This window comes from Arachis ipaensis, chromosome B1 (assembly GCF_059453495.1).
Source record: "Arachis ipaensis isolate K30076 ecotype BB chromosome B1, ASM5945349v1, whole genome shotgun sequence".
NCBI lineage: Eukaryota > Viridiplantae > Streptophyta > Magnoliopsida > Fabales > Fabaceae > Arachis > Arachis ipaensis.
In genome coordinates this window covers 17,474,451-17,487,208 of record NC_142436.1, presented here as the reverse complement: position 1 = coordinate 17,487,208, position 12,758 = coordinate 17,474,451, and the positions used below count along the sequence as shown (strand labels likewise).

The following is a 12,758-nucleotide window of genomic DNA, read 5'->3' as shown; positions in this document are numbered from 1 at the left end:
GGGTTCCTAATAATGATTCCGAAGGACGACATCTCCATGGAGATGTGTTGGGTTGGCAGTTGAACCGACAATGTGATATCACAGCCAGTAGGACAGGCATTCATCATGTGCATCTTCTATCTGTTTGTTTGCTTTGCCGACTTATAATTGTATGCCTATTTGTATAACATGTCTAAATGCTATTTGAGTTACTTGCTTTATATGCCTCTACTTGTGTTTTACTTGCATTGTATATAACTGTGTTTGCTACTGGGATTGAGGAGGTTCGGAAGGCGGTGGCGATGGGATCGCATGGAGGATCGGTTGGTAAAGGCTGTGGAACAGCGGTGTTTGATTAGCATAGAATCCCTTAAGATAGAATACCCTATTTATTTATACTAAGGTTTATATTATTATGCTTTATTGTTTTAGTATGCCTTAAGATGAGATCTTGTGATGGATATGGAGCTTAGGATTGCCTTTGGCGTCCCGGGGTCTTATATCCTACATCATTGAGCACTGTTACCATACTGAGAACCTCCGGTTCTCATACCATATTTCTATTATGTTTTTCAGATGCAGGTCGCAACCCACCTCGATGAGTTGTCTGGTTGGTGACAGAAGCGGAGGATTCGGATACCTTTTGGGTCTTTTGATTTATTTTGTGTATACATCTCTCACTTTTGTATTTTGTTTTTGTCTAGAGGCTTGTATTTGAGAGAACAAAATTGTATAAGCTGTTTTTTTTAATGTCTAGTTCTTTTTTGCCTGTATTTGGCTAGCCGGCTTAAACTCCGCGAGCCATGGCTAGTTTCTTATGATATTACACTATTATACTATTATCTTTGTTTATATTACATCTGTTTCTTATGCTTTAAGTTAGAAGTTTCGTTAGTACGTTTGAGCTTTTCGAATCCTCTTTTGAGCTATATTCTTCATCGGACTTCTAGAATATATTAACCCTTTTTATACATTATATGTATCAGCTTTAGAACTGTCGTAACCTTTGATTAACCTTTGCTTTACGACGCGAGGTAAAGCCTAGGCTAATTAGGGTGTTACAGCGAGCAACGAGCTGTTGCAAGCATCGATTGGCAGCGGGGAGACGAGGCATAGCTACCGGCGAGAGACACGGAGACGAGGTCTATGAGTGAGGCACCGCTGCTGTGTGTCCTGTTCTTCTGCTTGACTGCACGGAGAGAAGCGAGATGGTGCATGGACGACGCGACAAGACGGCGACTATGCGGCTCTGTGAGAGTAAGAAGTTGAGGCGCCATTTTAGCCCGTCTCAGAGTGAGAGAGCGAGAGTGTATTCGGGAAGGGGAAGGGAGAATTAGGGTTGGGAAATTTTTACTTATTATTGATTTAATTTAATTATTAATTACATCTAAGTAATTAGTCTAGGAATGCTGCCATCTCAGCAAAACACGATGACCATGTCAGCAGCGTGGTCGCCGAAGATGTGCTCCAGTGAATTCGAGGGCACGCTTGTCAAGTTTTAAAATCTTTTAGGAATTATTTTGTCAATAACAAAAGTCAAGTACTATTTTCTCAGCGTCAAAATCTTTCGGTTACCAATTCGGCATTTACCTCTTTAGAATAAAAATAAAATAAAATAAACTCAATGTTAAGTTAGGGTTGTTACCTAAAGATAACGCGCTGGGTAAAGATGACACTGGCAGATGGTGGCTGATGAGTGGAGCTACGGAGAGAGAGAGAGAGAGAGAGAGAGAGAGAGAGAGAGAGAGAGAGAGAGAGAGAGAGAGAGAGAGAGAGAGGATTTCATCACGAAACTTAAGTATTCAAATTACTGTAGGATTTTTCGGCAGAAGAATCCGACAATAAAAGTAGTTTCATTAAATAAAACGGTGCGTTCCACCAAAATGAGTTACTATTGAAAATTTCTGCCAAAAAATTCAATTGTAAAACGCACGCCAAATTAAATACATTACGTGCCATCTGTTATCGTCGGATTTTTTGGTAGAAATATAAATCCGATGGTACCGGTTCAAGCTCAACGAAAGTAGTTATCAAACAGTCTCTAAACGAAATTGCCGGTAGTTTCTGTCCTAAAATCCGGCGATAATCAGCACATTTTTTGTAGTGAATCCAAGTTGAGACTTTGAATTGTTAACCATGCTCGCCAAGTATTGGAGTTATCTTCATCCAGTTTTTTTGGAATGGGAATCAACGCTTGCTTTGAAGATGAACTCGAGATGACGAAGCCCATGATCAAGAACTTGATCATGTGACTGTTGATACCATATGATGTTTTCTAATAGATGAGGTAAAGGGAGAAAGAGTGGCAGATTGAATGTAAAGAGTGGAAGTATTATTGCATGTATTTGTTTATGAATGTATATATCAATTACACATTGAGAGTCGTCTGTTTTATATAGGCAGAGCTTTACACCCTCATGCACGTAACAAACCCAAGATCAAGAGAATAATAATGTGATTCTCGCACATATATATCTTAGTATGTTTTTTTTCCTTTATAATCCTTTTTGTCGAAAAAAGTTCCAATCTGTTAGAAAAAAAAAGAAACAAATGCCTCATGAGCTACTATTCGTTGCCTTTTAAATCCTTTTACTTAGTTTAAGAAATATAATTTTTAATAAAAATCATGGATAAATATAATTTTGGATTTTTGGTCCAGCTAAATGTATGGCCCAATTTTGCAAAAGATCCAGAACTAAAACTTTTAATCTCTTCGTTAACAATGAATTACTTGTGATTAATAAAATTTAATGGCTTTAACTTAGTTAGTTCACTAATCCAGTTAAATAAATATGGAGAGTTTGAATCTCGGCCTTCATTAGCTATCAACAAATCTTTAAAAAAAATGTAGATTCCCAACGGATAGTTTTTGGTCTCCCGAGTTAAGGAAAACCAAAAAGAAAAAAATTTAATGGGTATAGATCCCTGCAATTGCAGTTGGTGCCGATATCGTACTTGACTCACGTGAATGGACAAAAACAACTAGGCAATAGGTGTCATCGAGGAAATCTATCCTCGCAGTGTCCACAGGTTTAGATTTTTTCACAATCTACACCATAGCATTCCCCGTAATAATCACAAAAGATATTATAAACTAGAAACTTTAACACACTACAGCTTTACAGTGGACAATTACAATTACAATTACAAATGCCTGTGGGAGCAGGCTATGATTCCTGCTCCATGTGGACAAGATATTTAGCCTAAGAAAAAGGATTGTAAAACACCAATTCGATGATTTCTTCTAAGCAAAATATAATGTTGAAGTAGCAAATATTCTTTCATGTGATGATGATGCTTTGACCAGCATATAGTTTTTCTTTTTTTTTTCTTTCTTTCTTCTTTTGATTGACCAGATCCATCATGCATCATGGTTGGTGAACACACGCAAGCTCTTGGGTCTCATTCTATTGAGGTTTGGCGAGACTACGAGACGGACCATGCAGCAATTTGACAAACCCAAGGAAGCTTAGTTTTCCATCAGTGTGCCTAATCCAGTCATGGAGAACTGCGTGAACAGGAACAGATGGACCAAGTCCTAGCTCCTGCGATTGTTTAGATAAAAACCATACATGAGAAGAGAATGATGTTGGATTTTCGTGGAGCAATGAGTGAAATTACATAATCCTCGAATTTCTCTACATTCACGCCATATTAAACTCACCTTAGAGGGACAAATTAATATCCGAAATTGTTAGAAATTAGAGTAAATGCTATTTTCGGTTTCTGATTATTTGTCGAAAGACAAAGCGCCCTTCCACGATTCGAAAATCTTTAACCGGTCTCGAACCATCTAAGTAACTGGTCTAAACATCCCATGTTACTTGTCTAAATAGGTCCTGACACGAGTAGGTCAACGTTTTTACAAGGACCACTTAGACTATTTACTTAGATGGTTGGGACGATTAGAGATTTTTGAACTAGAGAGACACTTTGTCCTTCATGGTCAGGAAATGGATAGGACATTTACTCTAGAAATTAATTTCAGAAATTGTTAGATATATCCATTTGTATTACCAGTTTACCACTGTAAGAAAAAGCTCGGAAGATATGGTTGGATAAACTATTATTGCAATAAAATCAATCATACCGAAGCTAGCTCCTCAATGACTATGGACCTGTTTCCATCCTTTTCAAAAAGCTCATAGGCGCAGCGAGCATGTTGCTCCCACCGGTCGAGCGCTTCAAGTTGATGAACACTAAGAGTTGCTGCACAGAACTCGTCAAAATCCATCCTTCTAAACTGCAATGCATTAAGCTGCCACCCAAAAACCGTTTGTATCAGTAATCAATAAGCCAACATTACAATAAGGCGTTATATATATATAGAGGCATTCTACAGTTAAATCACAGCACTTACCGATCCCAAAAAATCAGGAATGCGCGACTCCTTCATAGCATCAGTTGCATTCTTCATCAAGGCCTGCCAGGTCAAATTTGAGTCTTTAAACAGGATCCTTTTAAAAAAGTATATGAAAAGAATTGGAAGAGACGAAAAAACCAACCGCTTTGATATTTTCTAAGCTAATGGTGCCATTTTTGTTTGGTTCTAAAAGTGCAAACTGCTCTTTCAAATAGTACAGCTCGTCAACAGCTAACGTCTTCGACAGAGCCTGCCGTAGTGTGCAAGAAAATAACACGCTAGTAAGTTATCACTAAACATGCATCCAATACTTGATCAACAAATAGAGACAAACAAAATTGGAGAAAGAAGCAAACACTTTTCCATCAGTAGACTAACATGCATCTGATTCAGCTTTTTAGGCTTAAAAACCATCATTCTATAGATTTGTACAAATTTTATACAATAATCGCCATTTAAAAGAATCCAATTTCAGCATTTTTGAGAAAGCTAAATGGAGTATCTTAATAAATCAGTTTTAAACTTTTTCAACTATACAGTAAAAGATCAAGCAGTAAAATCACTCTTTTGGAAATCAGAAACAAACACAGTTGAGCGACACCCATTTGGAAACACTAAACAAAAAAACGATTCATTTTGATAGTTAGATTACTTATTCAACAGTCAACTCAGAACTCACTAATCCCAAGTTCAAACATCCTATAAAAAATAGTACACTTATTAATAAGCTGAAGAATATGAATTCATTGAGAGAACAGTTCTAGTAAAATCTAATCAAAAGATACCAAAAGAAAATTCTGAAGGTGTATTTGAAAGCCTCTTTTACATTCAGTGTCAAGTATTTGAAAGCAAGTACATTCTACATAAATATACGCACCCTTAAAGCTGCTTTTCGTAAAGACGAGGAGCGCATGTATGACTTCATGAGCTTGAACATTAGAATATCGAGGGGTGCTTTCACATCCTTATAATTTTTAATCCATGGATGGCCTGCATCATACACGGCTTAAATAAGAGAATAGAAATATAAGAACTAACAAGACCCTGCAACAACTTACAAGAAACTCACATAATGCTTGTGCTGCAGTCATTCTTTTCCTTGGATCTTTATTTAGTAGTCGCTTTACGAAATCCTTTGCTTCGTCCGACAGAGAAGGCCAAGGAGGTTCTTCGAAACTTGGATCGGCTTTCAATACAGCACGAAATATCCCTGATTCAGTCCGTGCCCAAAACGGACGGCTGCCACATAATAAAATATACGCGATTACACCAATACTCCAGATGTCGGCCTCAGTACTGTAAGCTCTATGTAGAACTTCAGGAGCCACATAGTATGCACTACCAACAATATCATTAAGCCTTTCATCTGTTAAGTACAACAAGAAGTCACGACATAATTTAAGACCAAGATATCAAGCTAACACGGGGTGAACATAAATTGAGTACAGTAATATAACATAACCAAGTTATTCTGGTAACCAAGTTCAACCAAGTTGGTCCAATAGCTTACTGGCACAATAAAATAACTTGTTACCCAACATTCCTCAATTGCGTAAATATATACCTGGTTTAACGAAATCCGACAACCCAAAGTCTATGGCCTTCAGCTCTGAGTTCTCATCTTTGGATGCGAACAAGAAGTTCTGATCCAAAAATTATCCATCTTTAGAATTCAACACGTGATAAAAGTTATAGAAATAGGAAACAGTGAAAGCTAAAATTTTGCATCGGGTTTTCGGTCAGAACAAAAAGTCTAAACTGTAGTTCACCTCGGGTTTAAGATCACGGTGCACAACACCCTGCATATGGCAAAATGCAACAACATTCAGAATTTGCGTGAGGACAGCTTTTGCATCTTCTTCGGTGTATTTCCCTCCTCTGCAAGAAGAAACAGATATCTTATAGGCTGTGACCATGAAACATTAATTCTTTAAAGCAATGCATGAATCCACGTTTTGCCAATCAACAGAAAATAATTAAACAAATACCTTGATAGTATTCTATCCAACAGCTCACCTCCTTCACACAATCTGAGATAAACAAGAATTAAAAAATTTGGATATAGGTTGCTACCAATGAGCCCAATTGTCAAAAAAGGTGGTTACAAACCACGAAAAATAAGAATGGTATTCGGAGCTTACTCCATTACTATATAGACATTATCGTGATCTTCATATGCATCATAGAACTGTACTAGATTCTTATGTCCCGTCAAAGCTCTCAATATTTTCACTTCCCTTCTCACATCCTCAATAGCAATTGCAGTTGTCATCTACAATTGAAACATACAAATCAAAATCTATTATTCTATAAAGAAAATAAAGATGATATATGTGATGTTCATGAAACAGGTGTGTATGCTTTATTTTTCACCAAGCATAAACACACCAAAGTCAAAGATGCTAAAGGTGTTTCGATCGATAAATTACTCCCTCCCGTTTCAAAATGCTGGTCCTTTTAGAAATTTTGACATATTAAGAACTGATTACATTATTAGCCATGATTACTGAGTTAATCACTAAACGATCATAACATCAATGTCATTTATAATCTAATTGCTATATAAGTCATTCTCTATCTCTCAACAGAGAGTAAGTCCTGATTTCTGAATTATTCTGCTATCTTCTAATACACTTTTCATACTAACTTAAGTGTTAGAGAAGAATGCATTTCAGAATCGTTCAGTGATATACCTTAAAGGTTTATCTACACGGAAATATATATATATACCGGAACTAGTTTTAATGATGATGCACTAATCATGATGCCCTTCATAATTTCAATAATAGCTGCATGCCCCAAGTGCATCAGATTTACTAACTAAGATGGCACGTTACTCACACCATCAATGGATCACTTTACAAAGTCTCAATGCCTTGCTGGTTGCTGCTGCCAAAAGAGAGAACACAACCCATCTTAGGGTAGAATCCGTACAAAACATCTAATCCTATCGCATAAAACTTGTTACGAATTACGCTCCAATTTCCATGGCTCAATTGTGGAAGTATCAAAGTTAATTTTGATGATCAATCAATGCATGGCAGTAAAATAATAATCATCTAGAAGACCTTGGAATCAAATATCAAGCCAAATTGGTAGTAAAATAATAAAGGTTGACTTGAGTCAAACAATTCCTGCTGATGCTTACAGCTTGAAAGTTACAAATGCAAGTTGAATATCAAAGGCAAATTAACAACTCAATGACAAGCTGTAACCGTTACTGCTATACATACATTATAAATAGGAAGCATTGCTTATGGTATTAATATGCTTAGTTTTGTATGTCTTTTAATGAGTGAAAATTAAGAGAGAAAATAGTAAAATTCTGTATGTGTAATTTCCTTTGTATCAGTGTTATTTTTGTAAGAGGAGCCTAGGGTCAGTAAGTTTTGTGATTTGAAGTCATCATTAGTATTTTTAATAGTGTGAGATTTCATTCATTGGTGTAGGACTACTCATTTTTCTTTTGCTGATTAAGTGCTGGCCAAATTTTAATAAGAAAAAGTATAGGGGGCCAGCAACTTTGTTAAATTCTGGCCAGCATGTAACCAGCAAAGAAAAGAAAGTCATTGGATGAAATCTCACCAATCTCACACCATTAAAACCATCATTGATGGCTATTTGATGGCTACAAATCACAAAAGTTACCGGTTCCCTAGCATTCCTCTTTTAATAAAAGTGCTAGACTCCTAAACTTTCTCTTTTTTTTTTATAATATATAAAAAAGTATTATAAATTTTTTTATATATTTTAAGAAATTATAATTTTACTATTTAGTCATAAAATTTTTATTATTATTCAAATTCTTATTCAGTTCTATTTATTTTTTGTTTACAAATTTTAGTTGTATTATCCTACCTTATTAATTTCGGTACCTAACATCAATTTATCTATCTATTTATTCTTACTGTATAAAAATTAATACCTTAGTTTTTCTATATTGTATTTAAGCCATATGGATATGTTATGTCAGTAATTTTGCTTTTTTGGCAAAACTCAGAAATCAACCAATTACTGTTTTGGATTATGCTACGTAACCAATAACTTTCTTGAACAACATGAACAACCACCAATAAAATAAAAACATACTACACCTCCAAATTACCCACCTAAATCTTAATATTAGAATAACCATCCGTACACATAGTGAAATGAACATCCGATATATCTATTGTTCACATTATTTAGTATTTTCATTGTCTACATATATTTTTCCTTATTTTTTAGTAAAATATTTCTAAAAAAATTCTTATTTATTATTATTCAATTAAAACATAAAATACTAATTAAATACAATAAATATATATTAAACATGTTAATACTCTTACTACATCATTATTTGGTCTATTTATACATAACTACATAAGACTCTACTATCTTTATTTCTTAATCTCTCATACCAATTAGCAAAAATTCCTTCAAGTAAGTTTAAATTTGCCACATGTTCTTACTAAATACATTCAAATATATTATGATTATAAATTAATTCATAATTTTATATTTACATTTTTAGTATTTTTCATCCTCATTCATTTTTCTAAACCCTAAGTAAGTTCAAATTTGACACATCTTATTAGGTATATTCAAATATATCATAATTATAAAACTAACTTATATTTTTAGTGTTTCTCATTCTCATTCATTTTTTTTTAATTACTTGCAACTCAAAGAACACCATATGAGAAGACAAAATATGACAACTAAAGCAAATGTAAACATCATAGTTTTGAAAACCGGACCAGACCGGCCGATCCAATCGAAAAGCGATGACAATGATCCGGTCTCATGCATAAAACCGCCAATTGAAGAACTGCCCAAAAATCGCTGAACTGACCGGAAACCAGCTGGTTAGATCAAATTGAAAACGGGCCGAAAACCAACCGATTCTTTCTAAACGACGCCGTTTTGCTTGATTCAAAAAAAAAAACCCCACGAGTCACGCTCCCTTCCTCCCAAACCCCCCTCCTTCGTGCGTTTCAGTGTGTCACTCAGCAAAGAAAGCGAAAAACCGTTCTTCAAAATTCAAAACTTCAAACCCAAAGCCAAAACCCTAGCTTCTTCAAAGGTTCCACCGCCGTCCTAGGTGGTTGTCGGTGCCTCCGCGGCTTCCCTCTTCGCCCTTTCCCAAACCCAAACCCTCTGTTCTATCTCTGTTCGGCGTCCATCCTCCGGCGGCTTCTCTGTTCAAGCCACTCGCCATCGTCTCGTGGCTCGCCGTCGTCTCATTTTTTATAAGAGGAGTGCTTGGGGATCAGCAAATTTTGTATTTTATAACCATCAATTAGCCATCAATAGTCTTTTTAATGGTTAAATGCTGGCCACAAAACACAAAAGTTGCTGGCCCTCTAGACTTTTTCTTTTTATAATTACCCAAACAACCCAAAGCGTAGAATAAATAACCGAGAAGCCGAAGATATCTACTCAGTTCAAATATTATAATAGTGAATCCCATTAACAACAACAAAAATGCTAGTTGTCCTTTAACTTTTAGTCTTTTGTCAATTTTTTTAAAGATTTATTATTATTTAATTAATTTAAATACCTACTTTTACGTACTAGTTATTCAAAAAATTAGAAAAATTACTTATTTTTTATTTATTTTTTTTCTAAAGACTAAATAAAAGACAATATTTAGAGGATACCTAATTGCACTGCATTAACAAAAGGGGTCAAATAATTAAATAAAGTCTTCACCAACTAACAACTTGAACCGAAAACACGGTTTGTAAGGACTACGCACCAACTCCCCTAAAAAGGTCTAAAGCAATTACCAATTAGATGAAAGTTCCTAGATTTATGCTCATAAAATCTAACAACAAATGATGGCCAGCCAATGAGCCAACTCAAACTCCACCCTTTTTTATCTAGAAATCAAACTCCACCAAAATAAAATAAAAAAATCTTAAAATATAAAAATCATTTAAGACATGCTTCATGTAATGCTTGAGGGGGTAAAAAGTATATTTTTAAAATGGGATTTTTTTTTTTTTGGAAAAAGAAAGAAGTAATACGGTGCAGCTTTTGACTATAATTATAAATTTACATTTACAATACATTACAAACCCAAAATAAGGCAATTCAAACTCCCACTTATTTTAAATATGTTTCAAATTTAGTGCATTTTTTCGGATTTATACTCCTCAAAAATACTTGTCACTATGATCAAATTGATTCAACATAAACCCATGCATCCATATACAAATGATATACAAATGTACCAATGAGAAATTCTTAATAGAAAATCTTTTTCTTCTTCCACTCTATTCGTCAACCTTTTGTTCTTTATCTATTTTCTCTCTCTTACTTTTTCAAATTCAACTGATAAATCATAAAAAAAATATTAAAAAGTTATTAAAATTTATTATTTTTAGTTATTGATGTTTAAAAATGTGTTAATGACTAAAAATAATAGTTAAGAACAATAAATTCTGACAATCTTCTAACATTTTTTAAATCATAAATGTGTCTCTAAAAATTTGGTCAAAACTAATAAACTCCCAAGTCATCCTTCAGCAACAGCTACAACAGAGCAGCTTTTGACCAATCCAATTCAATGGTTTCGGTGCAATTAAATTATCTTTCTATCATAAAACATTTTTTTTTTCAAAACTCACACAAAAATAGAGTTATGTAAATGTTGCCATCGAAGGCTGGGTATGTGAGAAAAGAAAAGCCTCTAATTTAAGTATTTAACACTCGCTTGGAGGAACGAAGAGCCTTAAACTGTCACTAAAATACCGAACCATATTATTTGGCGAACTTGTCAAAAGATCAGTTTAAATCTTTTACTTACACATCTCGTTTACTCAAATGTCTGTAAATTTAAGTCATCCCTTGGGTAGACGAGTTGTGATTTATTATGTAAATAAGTAAACAGAAAGTTTAAGAATTAATATTTGACCGTCAATATTATAGCCAATATTTAGCGCAAAAAAAAACATGTTTAATTCATGAAAATAAAAAAAAATCAAGAAATTCAATTTGAAAATACATTTGAAATTCAAACAGTGAATTTGATATTGAGTTTGTTTAGCAACGTAATGACCAAAATTTGCTGTGATGTTGTTAGTTCTATAGCATTACTAGTAAAATAACATATATGGATAAATAAAATATGTAAGAATGTATGGTAGTTTATTCGAAAATAAATAAATGAAGGAAAGAAGCTTACCTTAGCTTTGGGGATAACCTTGACAGCAACCTGGTGACCCTTGAGGTCTCCCTTCTTGAACTTAGCAGAACAAGTGTACCCAAAATGCCCTCGCCCAACTTCACTCCCAAGTTCGTACTTGTTCTTGAAATGCTTCGAGAACCCGAAGCTCTTGTCCAGGGCAACCGCCACGCCGTCATCGCCGCCGGCCTCACTTCCCTCCGGTATGCTCGCCTCGTTCGGCTTCACTGACCCCTGCCGCCGCGCCAGCACCGCCTTTATGTGCTTTGCTGGCGACGGCGGTGGGAAAGGCCGCTTGAAGAACCGCCGCGGCGTCGATTCCGACCCTGTCCGGGCCGGAGATCTCGCCGGAGACTTCTTGGAGAAGAGGTAGTGAGCCGGGCTAGGGCTGTAGAACGGGAAGAACGGGGACTTCTTGCCACCATTGACGGATGCTGATTCTGGTTCTTGTTTGGAATTGTTGTTGTGAGAAGGAGAGAGAGACTCGGAATGAGCCTTTGAAACGCAGAGACCCATGGAATCTCTGCCTAATCTGATTCTAGTTTCAAAGTCAAAGTCAAAGGAGTGGCATGGTCATGAAAACATGGAGAGTTCGGAGCCAGATTCGGAAGATCTGCAATGAAATTGTGGAGTTTCGAATTTGGAAATGGGTTTTGGGAGATTATGGCTTTGTGTTTGGGTTGATTTTGGTTTTGGTGATCAATGAGAGTGTTTAAGAAATGGTTTGAAGAAGAAGGGGGAGAGAGAGAGACAGACAGAGAGAGAAGGATCCGTGAAAAGTGATAAAAGGTAAACGACGAGAGTTTCGCTTTTTTTGTTGCACGCAACGGAAACAACTAAATTAAATTTGGTCGTATACTCTAACTACATATCAGTAGTAAATTTGATTAGTAGTTTGGTTATACTGCTTGACATCGTAAGTGTATAAGATTTGGAAAGAATAAAGTTCTATCCAAAATACTTAAGTAAGTTGTTATAATTATTTTTTAAATAATGCATTTTTTTTTTCTTTTTACTAACATTTTGGTTTTTTTTTTTTTATCTACGTCACCATCATTATTATTACTTTCTCCTTTTTTTCTTTTTTTTATTTTTTTAATTTTTTTCTTATTCCTTCTTTATTGTCGTCATCGTCATTATTGTCATCGTCATTTTCTTTATCGTTATTGTCATTATTATTATCGTTATTTTTAAATTTTTATCAAATTAATGACGTTGTCTGATCTAAAATTAATTTAGATATGT

General features: G+C 35.1%; 1 protein-coding gene across 1 annotated transcript; it reads right to left on the bottom strand.

The window, feature by feature from the left end:
* Positions 1 to 2,948: 2,948 nt before the first annotated feature.
* On the bottom strand, positions 2,949 to 12,375 carry LOC107626495 (CDPK-related kinase 5). The gene is made up of 11 exons (XM_016329391.3): positions 11,514 to 12,375; positions 6,484 to 6,614; positions 6,331 to 6,372; positions 6,112 to 6,220; positions 5,907 to 5,985; positions 5,412 to 5,708; positions 5,220 to 5,332; positions 4,485 to 4,592; positions 4,340 to 4,402; positions 4,070 to 4,237; positions 2,949 to 3,524 (listed from the first exon to the last, which is right to left on the bottom strand). The coding sequence occupies exons 1-11, from the start codon at positions 12,027 to 12,029 to the stop codon at positions 3,387 to 3,389; spliced, it is 1,764 nt and encodes a 587-aa protein (XP_016184877.1). The 5' UTR covers positions 12,030 to 12,375; the 3' UTR covers positions 2,949 to 3,386.
* Between the last annotated feature and the right edge of the window lie 383 nt (positions 12,376 to 12,758).

Bases quoted from the DNA above. Each gene is read 5' to 3' on its own strand.
- LOC107626495 (XM_016329391.3), bottom strand. From the start codon at position 12,029: ATGGGTCTCTGCGTTTCAAAGGCTCATTCCGAGTCTCTCTCTCCTTCT. The intron at 5,333-5,411 runs GTGAGTTTCTTG...TGTATGATGCAG, and splicing joins GACTGCAGCACAAGCATTAT to GCCATCCATGGATTAAAAAT. The intron at 3,525-4,069 runs GTATGATTGATT...AAACAATCGCAG, and splicing joins TCATTGAGGAGCTAGCTTCG to GAGCTAGGACTTGGTCCATC.